At 39.5% G+C, this 18,104-nt stretch overlaps 1 protein-coding gene across 1 annotated transcript in view; it reads left to right on the top strand.

Moving 5' to 3' along the window:
* The first annotated feature begins 2,445 nt into the window (after positions 1 to 2,445).
* Positions 2,446 to 18,104, top strand: part of LOC115371711 (roundabout homolog 1-like) — a 105,394-nt gene continuing 89,735 nt past the window's right edge. The window contains exons 1-2 of the mRNA XM_030069187.1: positions 2,446 to 2,542; positions 4,912 to 4,998. Coding sequence (XP_029925047.1) covers positions 2,446 to 2,542; positions 4,912 to 4,998 — 184 coding nt within the window. The remainder of the gene's footprint in view (positions 2,543 to 4,911; positions 4,999 to 18,104) is intronic.

Consider the following 18,104-nt stretch of genomic DNA (forward strand, 5'->3'; position numbering starts at 1 on the left):
AAGTTATCCCTCAATATAAATCATATGAATATAATCTGTCTATCTTCCAAGTCATAGCATACAATACAGACAGCTTTTTACTTTCACCAATCAACAATGGGATTGTACTACTATCTTAACAATGCGCATCTGTGGATTATGCTCTGCTGTAGCCTATACACTGCTCCCTTCTCATCACTTTTTGCACAGCACGTGCACTTTTTGTGCAAGGTTTTGGCATGGTTTAAATATTGGCTATTGGTTTGCATTGTACAGAACAGCAATTAAATTCGGGCATGGTGTCACTGGCTGCGGGGTGCCAAGACATCCCAGGAATCTGGCCGCCCATGAGACAAGCAGGATGCATTGCAAGCCGTTTGTGCCACAGATGGCTGATCAGTAGAACTGACTGCATATTTCTCTCCCGTCGCCTGGCATTGTCACTGTTACTCATCATGATGCCCACTTGAGTGCAAAGGAGCTGGTGTGTGTGCGTATATGTATGTGTGTATGTGTGTGTGTGTGTGTGTTTGGCAGGGGGTAGGGGATAAATTTGGGGTATTTGCCATCTAAATGTAAGCATGTTTGTATGGTGAGTGTCTACTATCATTTTTGAATACATGAAATGTAGATGGTGCATCTACTTAATATTTTCCTACTCTCTCTCTCTTTCTCTCTTTCTCTCTCTCTCTCTCTCTCTCTCTCTCTCTCTCTCTCTCTCTCTCACACACACACACACACACACACACACTTCTCTACCCAGCACACAAGGAGAATTTAAGCTACAGAAACTCATGAGTGTGTTCAGATGCAGGAAAAGTGACATTGAACTCACACTAATCTGCATTGCCTCCCTGTGTGTGTGGATTGGATCAGACTGAAACAGACAGACTCAGAATGTTCCTGTGGCTGTGCGTTGGGTGGGCTTCAGAAGAAAGCCCATCTGTCTACCTCTTTTCTTTGTAGTAGATTTTCAGAGAGTCTTTGTTTTAAGAGCATGGAGTCACACAGTACTCGCCAGCGGGTTTTGTGGTGTGCCGGCAGTTTTTATGAAAAGGTTTGCAGAAACCAGCTGAAACAAAATTCATTTCAATATGGCACACTGATTACATTCATTACATTATTGTCATCCGCACTGTTGGTGAAATGGTAAATGAAGATTATGAGGTTAAATTTCTGTCATCTGAGATTTTAAAGTACTTTTAGCCATATCAAATGAGTAATTAAATAATATCGCATGACAAACTAGAAGCAACTGCTTTATGAGCACCTTTTGTGCAACCATGCGACAAAGAATGCCATGGATGTTACTACTGAAGTAGCTTCAAACAAAAGCTTAAAGTCAGTGGCGGTTCTGCCCATGTTGCCACCCTGGGAGAAATTATTGCCTTGCGCCCTTCGCCGCTAGAGGCGCCCCTCCCAGAGCCGGCCATGCTGTGCACGGCAGGGGCGCCAGCACCTGTACAAATACCTTTTTTTTTTGGAAAAATACTTTTTATATGGACAAAATCTTGTTTGAATAAAAAAGCCACCAGCCGCCACCACTGGCCTCATGCCAACCGGTGCCGCGCCCACCCGGTCAGGTCTGCCAGATCTGACAGGTGAGCGGCGCACACATACTGCCATATATACCTTTTATTATAAATCAACTTTTGTTCATACACGGCTGCAGCAGCACAACGGACAATTACACAGAAAACATGGTTGATTTGACGGCGCAATGCGGCCATTCGCCGGTAATCGCTGCATCAGGCGAGCCTACCTACTGGTTTACATATGCAAGTCTTAGACCCCCAATTTTAGACGAGGCCGTTTTTTCAGGGCATTTTCAATGGAGAAAATATCGTCTTATATTCGGATGAATACAGTAATAGAAAACTGCTTTGCAGCGCTGATTTTTTTTTTTTTTTTTTTTTTTTTTTTTTTTTTGCGCTCGTGCCGCCCCCCACGTGACATGAAAAAATGTCGTCCCGGGCGGCTGCCCGCTTCGCCCGTGCCTAAAACCGCTCCTGCTTTAAGTCATTAATTTTATTTTACAGTCACTGCAAGATGTCACAACATAATGGAGACATCAACATAACAGAGAGACAAAAAAGCTGCTAGAGGCTACTATTTTTGGTGTATATAAATATGCCTACATGTATAGTGCATGTATCTAAGGGTGCACAGAGATGTGTATGTCTGTGTTAAGTGGTATTTGTTTGTTCTATGTGCATGGGGAAGATATAAAATTTGTGCAGGACTCTTCCAAAAAAAAAAAAAAAAAATCTGTCAGTCAATCAGTTGCTGCTGTTTGAGTAACTTTTGAGCACAATGTATGATTGCTGCATTCTTCAGTCATCTGTCAACCTCAGCCTACATTCCAACTATACTTGATATCTTAATAAATATTGACCACATCTCTTTGCCATATCTCTCCCAGGTCTACTAAGGCTGTCTGAAATGCATGCTGGGACATTTGGAACCATGTGGGATGTGCGCTCACCTGTTGGCACTTTCCTCTTCATCAACTTGCTGTGTCTCAACCAGTCGCAGCAGGGCCACAGCAAGGCTATTTATTCAGGTCAGATTTATCTTTATTTATATTGATAAGACGCATTCAAACAACATTTCAACACCAAGACTGATACATGTTTTATTTCGCTATTATTGTGCTTCCTCATTTTTTGCTGTCTCACAATTCTTAGCTTCTCAAAATAAAATGATGAATATAATGCACTGTTATGATGACAGCGATGACCTTGGAATCTGTTGTTGGATTCATTAAGGTTGCATTGTGTGAGATGATTATGCAGCTCCTTGCTCCTCAGGTGGCCAGCTAATAGAGAAAGGTTCAATTTTATTTTCTAAGAAACTTAAGCAAATCAAAGTGCAATGGAGACATGCCAAAAAGACAATATGTATACCTATACCTGCTTGATTAGTAGTTGCAAAGGCACTCTGCACTCTGCATCCCTCAGGCAAATCCAAAGGCTGGCAAGGTTTAGCATGTCTGTTAAGAATTTCTCTCCGAAAGTTTCAAGAGAGATACTCCTAGACTCAATACCCTCTCCCTTGCTTGCCGAATGTGCACTGATGCCTTGATCTGGCAGGAAATGATGGCAGCTACTGTGAATATGCAAACTTTTGTGTCATTGTTGTGTGACTCATTGTGCAAAACAAGAAACAAGAAATCAAATATACTTGGAGAGAAATGAAGCGTTTTTCTCCAATACCATCCGGCTGAGCTTTAGCAAGTGGTTGAGGATGTTATGCTGTCCTCTTTTGGATGAGGGCAAGAACACTTCACTAAGGTTGTCATTACTTATGCTTTGAATTTCAGTCTGGCCTACAACCTCTATTTGGGTTTGATCTTTGACCACTGATCATATATGATCACTTGTAACTTCTGCGGGTAACATCCAATTTATTTATGAGGAGGACTCTGTTATGACTCAAAACAGCAAATTTGTGTTCAGGAAAGGGTTAATGTCTCACATTTTAATTAGACTAATAAACAACATTAAAAGCTTTGATGTTTAGCATGGCAGTAATATATGATTTATATGTGATTTATGCTGATGCACAGGTTAATGAATTTTGTGTTTTTATCTTATTATTGTACTCAGCCTTTGTTAGTTTATGTCCAAATATTAATATTTTGCACTGTCGGTGCATTAGATAGTGCAAAACCAGAGTGAGAGCAAAGGATCCTATAGAAATGCTAAGTCTATAAATTTAGAAAATGATGTAATGTCCATTTTGGCCATTCAAAGCAGATCAGATCAGATCAGATCAGATCAGTACAAATATTATTTAATAGATCTATTCAGATTTCTAATCAATAAATTTGGAAAACTTTGCACTCCAGTTGCTGATGGCTTAAATATATGATGATGCTTGTTTTCTGCTCGTTCTTTTTTTTTTTTTTTTTTTTTGTCTTTAACCCCAACAACATGACGGCGTAATGGCGCCCTCTAGTGGTATATTTTTTTTTAAAATATCTATGCTGTTCTCACCATAGAGGCAAAATATTAGTAAATAAATGGAAATTGTTGATGCCTTTAAGCTTAACTAACTTAGGTACACTGTGTCGAACTTGTCACATGTACACATCCAGTGGACTTGTGAATTCAAGATGCACCAATGAATCAATGATTTAGTAATTCACAATTTGACCAAACTCCAGAGAGAAAAACACACAGTTGTTAATGACAAGGGGATTATCGGTAATTATCTGATTTAATAATTGATGCCTCATAAAACACTCTTTAATATTTGATCACAACTTAAACAGAGTTTGAGTCGTCTGTTATAGCAAATTGAATTAAGTATAAACAACATATGCTTACACTGTCAGAGATTAAATTCCAACACAATTATAGTTCTTGCTGATACAAAGACTAATCACACACTGGAGATTATTAGACTTCACTGAGCTGAGTTTGGTAATGATCCTGTTATTAATTCAGCCATTGTCAGTCACTTTTCTACTATCTTTGGGAGTTATGTATTTCATTAGTAAAAATCATTGCTGAAATCTTATTGTATATGTGCATAATACATGGAATATGTAGTCTATTTTAGTTTGATCACTCCATTCCCTTGCAACTCTGCACATTGTGAGTACCATTGAATGACCATAATGCACTGAATCGATCAACCCAACCCAGTATTACTTATCAGTGATCATTTACTATAGGAAGGCTACCTCGCTTATTTTTTCTGCAGCTTCCAGGAATCAAACTTACCTATGACCTTGCTGTGGCTCAGCATGGCTGGTGCTTGGAAACGTCCATGACATTCATTTGTCAGTGAAGCTCAGGCAGCCGGTTGCCCTTTCATGTTAAACTAAGGTCTGGAGAGAGAAGACTTTATTGTGAAGGGACAAGACAGTGTTGAACTGATAACATACATGGAGTTATAACACTGTCCTTGTGCTTTTGCAAACAGACTCAGACAAACCTGAAGGGACCAGTGAGAGCATCAACCCCACACCTGTATCCGAACATGGAGAGGACAACAGTCTTGGATACACAGGTATGGTCTGTGTCCTGGATGTGCAAGTCTTACAGCATACTGGAAAAAAGAGCCATTTTATAACAAGGACACACAGTGTTACAGGTAAAAAACAGCCCACACAATTCAGCAGTATTCCACAGAGGAACTGAGTGAGTGATGGTGGTTCAGTGTGTTGTTTGTATACATGGCCATGCATGCTGTTATTGGAAGAGTGTGCCACATCTCATAAGATTAAATGCAATCATTTGCAGACAGGATATCATACAGTTCTGAAGTTAAACTGGTTAATTTGCTTGCAAAATAGTTGTAGTGTTAGCTCCTGATTCTTTTGTTGAAAGCCCAAGAACTGACCGGAGTCAATCTTCAGTTTTCTGATGAAATATTTATTATGGTCACATATTAAGCAAGGCAGCGCTGGTCTCAGAGTGACAGAGCTCTCGCCGGATCTCAGTCAGAATGAGCCCCGATATTAGGAAATGATGCACATTTATCTTAATGGGCTGGGCCTGCCCCGTACATAGGTTGGACTTACATGCAACCGAGAATAATTGGCCAGTTACCCGGACATGGACAGGCCAACCACTGTCCACGCTTTGTTTCTGGAATGTGCTATGCTAGTGTGTGAATGTTGACTGGGTGTGTATCTAATGCAACAGACCTAACTAACAAGATAGAGAAAGTACATCTGGCTCCTGGTTTATCTGTCTTCTGCTAGCGGTCAAGTTGTCCTGAACTATATAATACATTGGATAATGCAAGAGACAATCGAACTATAAGGCCAATTGTAACAGTAGAATAGCTTGTCTTTTTTCAAGGTTATACACAATATAACTCATTATCCTCTTTGGGAAATTCTGCAGTATTTTGAATTGCATTTAGTGTTTCCCTTGAGCCTATGGAAATATGCTCTGAAGAGTCAGTGTCTGCAGGAAAGTTCTTTTATGATCTAAATTCTTCCTTCACAAGCGGCTGAAATGAAATGTGATTGGAAATACTTTACTTACGCTGAACCTGCACAAATGAAAGAAAACCAAAAATATCCCAGGAAGACCAAAAACACAAGTCCAAGGCACTCATTTGTCCACAAAAGCCTAAGTGAAATTGTAAAAAAAAAAAAAAAAAAAAAAAAAGAACAAGTACATGCCATAGTGTATAAAATAGAGCTACAGACCAGGTTCAGAAAACTGTCACTGCCACTATAAATCCGCGACAAAAAAGGCTTCACATTTTTGGCTGAGCATCCAACACCTCTGTTCTTTTCTGATGTAGACCTGTGATGACCTGTTGATGAACTAAGCGTGTTCACACCCTCATGGCTCCTAGTGTGAGTCACACAACACATTGCTATGATTGTTCATAGACTATGCTCCTGTTATAGTTAAGTGCCAGTCACACTGATACTATTCTAACACTAGGCCTTAGTAATACATTAGCCAGTGGTGTATCTTTGCATATGTTTAAGGCAAAGCATACACTTGCACATTATCTAATAAATGTTCAAAAGGCCAAACCAGCCTTATTCTTTTCTTTTTTTTTTTTTTTTCTTTTGTCATCTGTCCATGTTTTTGCCTAGATGTCATCATGTAAAAATGGCTGCAAAGCAGGGTCTAAACCCACACAAAGCCCATAGTCAGTATGCTGGCAATCCAGATTGTGCTGATTCTGGATTGATACATTTAAAGTCACAATTGATTCAAATCCCTTGGTAAAAGACTATGTTTCCTTTTGCTGACATAAGACTGTAATACCAGTTAATGCCAGTTCAGCAGCTGTAGACCTGAAGTGCTCCATACAAAGCCAGTGCAGCTCAATCCCCTCCCCCTTTCCGTTGACAGAATTTTTATGGCAAGGGCTTTGTCACGGGGAAGTGTCAAATGTTTAAAAGTTCCTCTCTTCCTACTAGCCCTTATGATTTTTGGAGGATAACAAAACATTGCTTATATATGGTGCAGTCCTGACAGTGTAAGACGCCTTGGAGAAATTGAGTTTAATATCGAGAAGATATTTCACATGGCTGTAGAAAATGTTTTTTTTTTTTTTTTTTTTTTTTTTTTTTTCACTTATATGTCTAATGGCACTTTAAGGACTTTTTTTCTTTCATGGGTGCTGAATGTGAGCCTCAGAGTTTACATCCGATGTGTTCTATGCAGAGCTAATGGTAGAAAGAAGGACTCTTGATCTTTCAGTTTTCTCTCTCAAGATAAGAAGTCTATTTTTCTTTCATTCTTGAACTCTTCCCAGACTATTAAAAAAATGAAAGTGAAATCGAGGGAGGCTGAGAGGATGTCTAGCAGTCTGAACGACTGATAGGACCATGGTGGTTGCTGCCAGATTGTCAATTTGGAAGAAGAGTGCTGTGCATAGTGAATACAAAGGTTGTCTGTCATATTGAACGTGTTGCATGACCCTGAACAACTGCAGCACTGTGTGCTGTAAGAGGCTCTGACAAATGGGCAAAGAAAAAAAAAAAAATAAACAAGTGGAAGACAGTGAAAGAGCCAGACGATGCACTGTTACAGAAATGGAAAGAGTATAGGAAAAGCATAAGGAATAAAACTTCTAATGTGAAAAAATAGGGTAATAAAAAGGAGCAGCTGATGGTGCCACAGTCAGAGTCTGTGTGACATGCACAGCTATACAGATATATGTGTATCTTCAAGGGATGCTCTACAATCATAATATGTATTAAAACATCCACCAGTTTCTCAAATCCATACTGACAGATAATGAATTTCAGAGGTCCTTCACTGCAGATTGTGGGTAAAGTGTAATAATTCCATTTCTAGTTTTTATGGTGTTGATTTTGATTTTGTTGGTTTTTCTCATGTGGAAGATGTCACTAAAATGCATAGCTGGAAAAAGAGCAAATGGCGAGTAATCAGGGATAAAGTCGGCCAAGTTTGTTGCTGACAATGCCTGTTGAGATCCCAAATTATGTGGTCCTCCATTAATAGTTTGGGGATTGTGGCTTTTGCTTTGTGAAGCTATTTTCTCTGGCTCAGAAGCAACTTTTGGCTGGAGTCTACAGAAAGAAGAGGAAAACGTATCCATACTTAGCATTATCTTCTTGGAATCCTTACCGGTTTATATGCTGTGTTGCCATGAGGACATGCATGTCGTTGCGCCCATTTTCCACCATCTGTTCCTGGAAGTATTCATCTTGGAGATGCATTGGATTGCGACTAGTTGTCACATGTGCAGTAGAAATTATGAACCCTTCACTCAGCTGTCTGTGCTGCACCTGTTGTTATGTTTGAGGCCACACATGCATAAAATTATCTTCATTGTGAACCTCTACATCCTCTATTTATTTCCTCTATAGTGATACTGCAGCGGTGGCAGCCAACTGATTCTTATTGTATTCATGAAATTAGACTCTAACAGAACAGCAATTACATGTCCAATACCATACCATGTTGTGACTAATGTATGCATTCAGTTTCAGCCAATCAGGCTGCAGGAAAGTCATACAGGGATGAATAAGAGGCTCCAGAGAGCAATGGAAACAAAGCAAATGGTAACAGAAAGAGACTACCTTCTGTACCTTCTGTAAGCATGAAAATTGTACAAAATAGCAAATCTGGTAAATAAATGGGATATGGAGAGAAAAATGACGGGCTCTATACAATATCCTGTATAATGCAATAAGACAGCTCTATACATGTGGATGCAATTGTATTGTGGCCAACATGTTGTGCAGGGAAAGACAAAGTGAGCAAAACAAATAAAGAAACAAGAAAGAAAAAAGAGAGGAAAGAGAGCAGGGTGAGTCTAGGGGGTAAATGCATCAAAAGAATGGAAACACTGAGTTGATGTTATGTAAAGGAAGAAATGCGCCTGTGGTGAGGCCGTGATTTCTCATATTTTACTGGCCACAGTGTATTCCGCTGTCCTTTGCAGAGATGGCTCGGCTCAGAGAGCTGGCTCCATGCAGCAGAGCCACCAGTGGTCTACAATGGGTAATTAAGGGATTTGAGGCAAAAGGGGCAGGGAGAGCTGAGTAAGTAAACTTGACTTTGCTCAGTTTGAGGTGACTCATTATGCCAAGAACATAACTCCTGATTATGTGGTGCGTATGTGTATGTGTGTGTATGTGTGTGTGTGTGTGTGAGAGAGAGAGAGAGAGAGAGGGAGAGAAAGAGAGAGAGAGAGAGAGAGGGAGAGAGAGAGAGAGAGAGAGAGAGAGAGAGAGGCACATTAAATCCATAATCTTCAGAGCAACTATAGCAAACGTATAGCATAGACATTTAACTGAAGGAATGAATGCACTAATATTTATTTCCCCCTCCTACAGAAAACATTCTAAAGTGTATCAACATGAATCGAATTTAATCTAATATCTGTAAATAGCAGATGGTTGATTTAATAGGTGAGATACTTAACTTATTCATTCATTCATTTATTCATTCATCCTTTTGTTGTCTGTCTCTACCATTGCTATTCAAGGTCTCCCAGGCAGTGGAGCCTATCCTAATGGCAAGGAAAGAGCCTGGACAGACTGCCAGTCCATTACAGGCCTAGCAGACAATAATTGACACTGAATACCCAGTGATATTAATGGAAAGGACTTACAAAGGAAAAAAAAAAAAAAAAAAAAAAAACTATTACAGATTAGGTCAAGAGGTCAATAGCATGATATGTATATGATGTAGATGATGGTTGAAATCAGACAGAAATCCATTATCGCTAATAACATTTGTTTAAATTAGATGTGGTGTTGTTATTTCTACAATGTGTATTTTGCATGGCATTTAAAATGTCCCAAATGAACTGTGTATATACTGATGTGCACACAATGACATATATATGTATTAGTAGTTGTAGTAAAAATTGTATCTGCTAATAATAGTATTATCGACTAATAACTTAAGTAGCTCGCCTATTAAATCAGCTATCTGCTATTCACTACAATATTATTATGGATTATAGCAGTATTATCAATACAAGGGATAATAAAATCATATTCTGTGCACTAACAAAATGTAATATAATGTACTGGAATAGACTGTTTTAATAGTATAATATACTAAATTAATTTTTGTAGGAGGTCATATAAGTGAAAGGAGTGATTTTGACAACAAATAATTTGATAATTGATATTAACCAAAAATTGCACAGATCATTTATGCAGCAGTCTATTTGATCGAATATTAATGCAATTCCTATACTGGAGAGGTTTGCCCTTATTGTTCAATGACTGCTTCGCTTTGTGCAAGACTGTACTTCGGTACTGTAGCCAGCAGAGGGAGTGCTTGAGCTGCTCAGATAACCGCAGTGGAAATGACTTTTAACAGGTCAGAGGTAGCTTACTGCACAGCCATATGAACTGTTAAACAGACGCAACCCAAGCTTTCTTCATCTCAAATAACTCTCCATTTAAATGCACATATGTGACGCGGGATAGCCTACAATTAGTTAATAGGTCAATCTGTTTGATATCCAGAACTCTGCATCAGCTGACATATTCAGCATTTAAATTTATGATGCATGTAGAAATGCCATCTAGTTCTCCTGTGGTGTGTTTTTTTTTTTTGAAGATTCATGTCTGCCAAAGTATAATCTTTGGCAGAAGTACAACACTTCTGCCACCTATCTACTTAAAAGCACATTCTAATTGGATTATGTGGCAACATTTTCCCAAGTGTACCGACTTGATTCTCTTTTACTTTTCAACATGAAAAAAAAAAAAAAAAAACAGTAAAAGTGCAAATACTGCAGATATACTATAGGAAATGAGAAGTAGGTTATCATAAACCATAGTCAAGGTCATTAAGTGGAGCAGAAGCCTATGGAATATTACAGACATGCTGTGGAAGGTGGTGCCCTTTTATTTATTTATTTCAATATGCAATATTTAATATTCTTGCATATGCGACCAATTGAGGCTAATCAGTTGTACTGAGTCATGTATCCTCATGCTGTTAAGGAGGACTGTTCTTATTATCAAAGAAAAGTTTGCATTAACTAGAGGCCCACTTATGGGGACATAGAGTGTGTCTGTGATGGTATATTATCCTATGGTATTTCAAATCCGCTGTCCCTATAATGTCCCTGTAATATTCCAACAGAGACATGCAATTTTGCTGTAGCAGCCTATCTGTACAATATCTTTCTAAAAATGTTTGAACAGGATATAGTATCCTGAGAGACTGCCTTCATGCAAAAGCCCAGCGGTTGTCTTGATCGCGCTTTGAGTGCAGCCTTCTTTGGTTATGGTGCCTGACATGTAGGAATCTCCACAGCACAACAGAAAAACCCTCCAACTGGCTAGAAAAACCACACCAACACGAGCGCAAGGACGCACGGCGCCTCGTCCAACCAGCGCCAGCCCCACGAAACCAGGTCGGCGCAAAGGGGGAAAACTACACATTTAAATCATTAAAGTGACTAGAGTGAGTGGACGCTTCCACGCTTTTTGGATTCATGCTTTCTACTCCAGGCTCGGAAAACTTCTCTGAAGTGGAAAAAAGACCATCTGATTACCGATGAATCCCGTTAAGTTATCAGCATTTGGAAGTGAGGAGTTCGTCAGGACCAGAGAAGATCCAAGTGGCGTTAAGTGGAGTATTTCTTGAATAAATCGCGATGATGCCTCCGACTAGTTTGAACTTAAAGATAAATTAGGAAACAGCAATCCGAGGAGTGTTATTATCTGTGTTAGTGCTTGCGGAGTTGTTCGGGGACTCTCCTCCACCCTGACATCCCCATCAGCGCCCTGCAGTAGAAGTTGTGTTTTAGAGGGGCATACAAAGCACATTATACTGTGGACTATCAGCTGCTCTGGAATGATGCCTGCCTGTTTTATGGGAATTTCATACCTACTGGCATTTCTTCACATTTGTTCAGGTATGGGTTACCCTACTTTTTTTTAATGAAAAAAAAAAAAAAAAAAAAAACACGAGGCTTTTCTTATGTTAAGTTTCCTAATAATAAGGTTATACCTGAGCGCATGAGAAAAGACAAAGAAAAAATGGGCAAGAGAGAGAAAAAGAGGGGTAGAGATGGAGGAAGGAGGGAGGGAAGATTAATATGCGAAGTTTCTGACCTGTCATTTGCACGCACTTTTTCTGTCATCTTTTCACTGAGTGCCAGCCAAGATGTAAAGGGAAGGGCCCCTTGACCCACGCTGCCTGCTGGCTGACAGTGCATCTTAAAGTGACCCATTCATCTGTATGCCCCGTGACAGTGTAATGCAACACAGCCATTTTTTTTTTTTTTTTTTTTTTTTGTTTTGTTTTGTAGCCTCATCATCTCTGGTGACAGTTAACTGCCACAAAAAGTGTCTTAGAAAATAACAAAAATACACTGTGTGCGGATGTATTTATGTGGGAGTGTGTTTTTAGTCATGTGATAAGACCAATGGCATGTATTCATAGTCAAAGTGGGACAGAAGTAACCAAGCTTCAGCCTATCCTCAGTGGATCAGCTGCAGGTTAATGAGTGACAGAGAGAAATCACCTGGAGAGCCTTGCTAAGCCAATTTACACCAGTGAAAAAAACATGTTGGTTGAGTCTATTTTCTATACACAGAGATGAAGAACTGCATATGAATAATAAATAACGGGCAATGCAGTGATGATGTGCTGATTGTTCATCTAAAGGATTCCGATTTATTCTCTGAGGGTCAAAAACTGAAAAAGAGACCATGTTAACTTTATTATTAATACTTAATTATTAATTAGTGACTACTTTTTGTATTAGTTTTGTTTATTCTCAAGTGTACAGTAGCCAAACATTACTCCTACTGGGTGAAATCAGAACAAGAAGAATTCAGCAGATTCAGCAGGTTTGGAGGAGGACATGCAAAAGCTAATTTCAAGCAAATTAAGCCAAACACAACATTAATATTGACTATTCTGTCCCAGTGAAGCTGCAATCTCATGAGCTGAATGCGTAGAAGCAACTCTGCAGCACCAGGGGACTCCCAGCCAGCAATGCTTTAAATGTATACAACAGTATGTAATATTTAAATAGTGCCCCCTGCAGGGATAAACATGAATTACAATCTCAATCAAAGAAGGGACAAAACCACATGTTGCCCTTTGTCCAAACAGTGCTGTGTATTCTCACTGTGTTACAGAAATGCTGTCAGTTCTCAAAGGGTCCAACACTGATTGTGGCAACTTCTAACAGCAGAAGTCAGTTATGAGTAATGTATTTGAGAGGACCTGTGGAAATACATCATAGCCATGTGGCATCACTTCGATCACATTTTTTCTAGGGAAAAAATGGCACAGCTTACAGTGCAGCTGATGCTTAAACAGTGATGGCTGGGCGACCTTTGGGTTACATTCTAAAGTGTGCAAACTGTAAGTTATTACCATCAAGGCTAATAGTTTTGCTGTGACACATCAAAACAGGCCATGTGGACCAATCATGTGTGTTAGCCAAGCAGTTTAGTTTTATGGGAACAAGATATGTTGATTAGAAATGTATATGTGATATGTCAGAAACAAATGTAATCTGCACCAAAATATGTTTCCCTCCAATTTGTTTCCAACTTTGGACCGCAGTGGAATGTTGCCGTGTGAGCACAAACGAACCAAGGGACAAATGCAACAATTGTATCATTTTAACCCCTGAACAAAGCAAACGAGCACCATGTGTGAAAGCACCCCAAGTGTTGATTTATTATATCTCAGCTTGCAGAGCTCTACAGCTCCACATGTCCAGCTTCTGAGTTAAGAAGTGAAATGAGGTATTAGCTTGGTAGGACTAGACTAATTTCCCTGATAGCAGTAGCCCAGATAAGAAATGTAAAATTTTAATAACTGTCCTTAACTGTCTAAAAAAATACCAGTAGCATCAATTGTAATGCTTTTGCTTCAGTCATAGGTTCCTCCTCCATCAGTGCCGGTGTTTCAACTTGTTTGTGACTTTGCTCTATCTTTTTTGGGTGGAGGCGGAGCTTGTTTACAATGAGTGGGAGGGTCTCTAATAATTGGGGTAGAGTGTTTGTTTTTTATGACCCATTAAAAATATACATATTTAGCTGAATACAAAGGACAACAACAAACCACTGCTTTCAAATTGAAGTGGAACATAATGAAAAAATAATAATTCTGCATTAATAAATAGATGATTAAACAAACAAACAAACCATCAAAACTATGAATAAATATATAAACAAATGAATGAATGAATGACACTACACTGAAATTCACAATTTTAAGATAAATTACAATAAAAACTGAGTGCCAAACTGCAATCTTTAATATTCATCAGGAGTCGCCTAGTTGTACAGATGAATCTCCTCTTTTCACCACAGCCAAAGGGATACTAGTCATCACAAATGTTTAAAAAGAAGTTCAAGAGTCACTCAGATTCCCCGCTGGCGCCGACCATGTTTGACCTTCCTCACTCTCAGAGACAAAGGCAGCTGTCAGCACATGAGCAGGTTGTTGCTCAGAAGGACAAAATGTTTTCAGCACTCCAGCGCCCATCAGTGTTTGACGCTGATTAAGGCCAGGGGGCTGAAAATGTTTTGTCCGTCTCAGAACAAATATTGGTTAAACATATTCTTGCTCTTAAGTGTGGTACCATGCATTTAAATGAACATTTCATGCAAAGCTGTGTAGTCCCAGCACCATTATTGTTTTTCTCCCTGAAAATCCTCTGATTGCTGCAAAATAGCTATGGTTATAATATTTTGATATGACACAGCCTTGTGTCCTCTTTGCCACAGCAATGAGATGACACAACAACAACTCTTTGCTTGGATTGTCGTGACTCAAAAAAGTAAACAAAGCCAGGACATTGCCAAGCCCCATCAAAAGACCAAGTTTGTGCCCTAAGATTATACAATGATTTAACTTAATTGTATCTAAATTTGCATACTGCACAAACAATATTGACTATAGTGACCATATTTTCAAACTCACAAACCGAGATCCTTAAGTGTACCGCATGTTTATGCACGAGCACATGTATGAACTTATGTGCACACCGTAGGCACTTTCACCAGAATGAGCTGATGGGGGCCAATAATGTCAGCACTTAGGACACCCTACTGAGCGCACCTTTCAACACCATGGACAGTGCCTCAGCAGATGGAAAATATATGTATATATATATATATATATATATATATATATATATATATATATATATATATATATATATTTTTTTTTTTTTTTTTTTTTTTCTTCCAGAATCTACCAAAACCTAGTTTATTGGAAAACTGGATAGTAACACCAGTAAACACAAAATACAAGGATTGAATTAGTGTAATGTAACATATTTACTGATTGTCAGATACCTTTTAAGACATAACCAGGTATTCATCAGTGTGCACAAGCGCAGGCAGCTGGCAAAATGGCTAACTGTGGCACATTCTCAGCCAGCTGTTTTTGCAGCCGTTTCAGTCCTGGCATCATGGAATTCAACAGAAAATGGTGACCATTTTTGGATGTATAACATGTCTGTGTTTGTTTAAGAAATGTGGGAGTGAAGAACCCATTAAGTGGTTATAGAGCAAGACACTAGATACAAGATACTAGCTGTGTTGAACATGATGTTGCTGGCTTCCAAGGGTTAGATTGCTTTGACCCTGCCACTATTAGATTCTGCAGAAAATGGTGACCAATGGTGATAATATGTGTATGTCCGGTTCAAATTGTGGACGTGAATGGTTAAAGAATGGGACAGTTTGGTGGTGAATGTTGAAAACCAATACATTTTAGTGTTTTACAGACATTTGTTGGGTCAGCTAGCTCAAAACCGGGACAATCCCAGGCAAACCGGAGCATCTGGTCCCCATATCTTGAAATGTTGTGCTCCAACGGGTTTGTGTTATGTGTTACTGTACTGTTGTGTTCTCCTTTAGTAAGTTTGTCGACCTTCAAAATGATGTCTAAATGCAAGTTAGTTCAATTAGAAGCTGTGAGAATCTTGCACTGCAGTCAGCACCACAGGGACCTCTTCATTCTCAGTTTTGCAAGGAGTAAGCTATCTTGAAGATCCCTGACATGAAATTCTAACCCCTACTTACTGAAGTCCAAATGTTGAGAGTAATTTCAAATGCCTTGACAACATTGGCAGTTAGCTGGAGAGATGCTTTGTGATGCTTTCTTTCTTTCTTTCTTTCTTTTTTGGTAAGGGACCAAACATCTCTTTACTGAGTGGCTCAGTAATGCAGTCATCAGCAGAATGCTTGTGTCACAGACCATACGAGCTTGAAGTGTTGAAAACAGGGAAAATATACAACAATGCCCATTTATTTAGTGTTTGAACTTATGTGACTGGGTGTGTGTGTGTGTGCTTGCACAGTCGCATTATCACACCACAGATTACAGGGATTTTATAATGTAAGATGTTGCAGCTGGTCTGAAAAAGGGTTATGGCAGGCTTGCATGGCTGTTTCTGAAATCAATCCCAGCTTACTTTAACAAATTGCACTCAGCGTGATAGCATCATTTTTTCCACCCTACTTCTGTTTAAAATTTACCACCTGATCCTCTTGTTTTGCCTTCTCGACTGCAGTGTGAAAACAGACAATGGTCCATTATTAATACAACAAGCGTGTGTAGTGCGCTCTTCAATGGCTTCATAGCACAGAACACTTTGTAAGCCAAACTGGCGCTACCCCCCTTTTGAGAGTTACATCTCTGCATAATAAATCTGCCAACTGTAATTGGATGATACATAATAATCTAAATGATGGCCATTAAAAGCATATGTCCAAGCAGAGAGGGCTTGGTGCCTTTGTTCATCCCACAGATCCTAATTATGCATCCCCAGAGTGATGCTGTGACTTGCCAAGCCACTCCACCTGCTTTGTTTGATGGTCTATAAACAGTGTTTACAACAGGAATCAAGGGACAATAAAGAATTATTCCAGTATTTCGTTGCTGAGGCGGTAGTATTTTCTCATTGAGATGCTTGTTTCACACACATTAGCACACTTTCAAAATGAGCTTAGGCAATAACTGCAGTAGCTAGGCTAATTTATTTAGCAATAAGTAATGAAGATCCCATGAGGCCTATTTTAGCTTTAGACCATGTGTTGTGTTACCAGTGGGGAAGTAAGAACAGGAAAGGCTCAGAGCATCTAGTGGGCCACAATTTCATTACTTGAGTTTGCCGCAGCACTGTAGGGAAGAGTTTGATTGAGATACCTGGCTGAGGTTAGCTAATACAGGTCAGGGTTCACATGCTTTTACTCATGCTGTTCAGCTAGCTCGCATCTCTGCAGGGGGTGCACTGCCGTTGTGTTCCACACTGCCGTTGTGTTCCAAAATAATGCACACTGTATGTTATAACAGGGTTGAACTTAAGTCATGTGGCTTGGCTGGGGGAAGCTGGTCTGCTATGTCATCCCCTAAGCTTAACGAGGCTCCCTGTAGTCTTTGCGATGCTGACAGTGATGAGCTGAGTTCCTCGACTAATGAGGAGTTCTTCGCCATGGATGATGGGGCTGATGGGACATCTTGCGCACAAAAGAGGCTTCCTTTGATAACTCTCCTTCGATGGACTTGTCAGATTCCTTCTGTTCTTCCCTTGAAATAAGGAAACTAATGAGCTTGAGTCATTGGAGACCGGTTTGGTTGGAAAGCATCTCCAAAGTATGTCATTTATTTCTTGGAAAACACCACCATGTGGTGTAGGCATAACAAAGAGAGAGAAAGGGAAATGTGGGGATTGTGACCCCCCCTCCCTTCAGTGTGTTTCTTTCTAAGCTCTTGTATCTGTCTTGTAGCTGCTTCATTCATGCTGGCTGCAGAGTCTATCGAAATTGCGCTGTTTGTTTTAAAGGAAAGGTGCGTTTCTTGAGCTAATTGTAGCATGTGTTCCCTCATTCTGTACCGCTGGCAGTGAATCTGCTGCAGCTCACTCTCTCAGTTGTGCAATAATGGCTCTTTTTCTCTCACACCCACTTTTTTGGATACATAAAACCTGATTTGGGCTGGGCTCCTAGACTATAATTATTTATTCCAGTTTTTGAAATAGCTGAGCAGGATGTGAAGGCTTGGAGAGTTTACCTTCTTTCCTTAAATTGTGCATTCTTTGTCAGACATGACACGCTCAAACAAAGCATCCAGAGAGTCAGCCTGTATGGAAATCAGGCAGTTGCAAATACACATTGCTCATCACAGGTGTATTTGAGGTCATTAGGAACCCCTACT

The sequence above is a fragment of the Myripristis murdjan genome, chromosome 14, assembly GCF_902150065.1.
Source record: "Myripristis murdjan chromosome 14, fMyrMur1.1, whole genome shotgun sequence".
Lineage (NCBI taxonomy): Eukaryota > Metazoa > Chordata > Actinopteri > Holocentriformes > Holocentridae > Myripristis > Myripristis murdjan.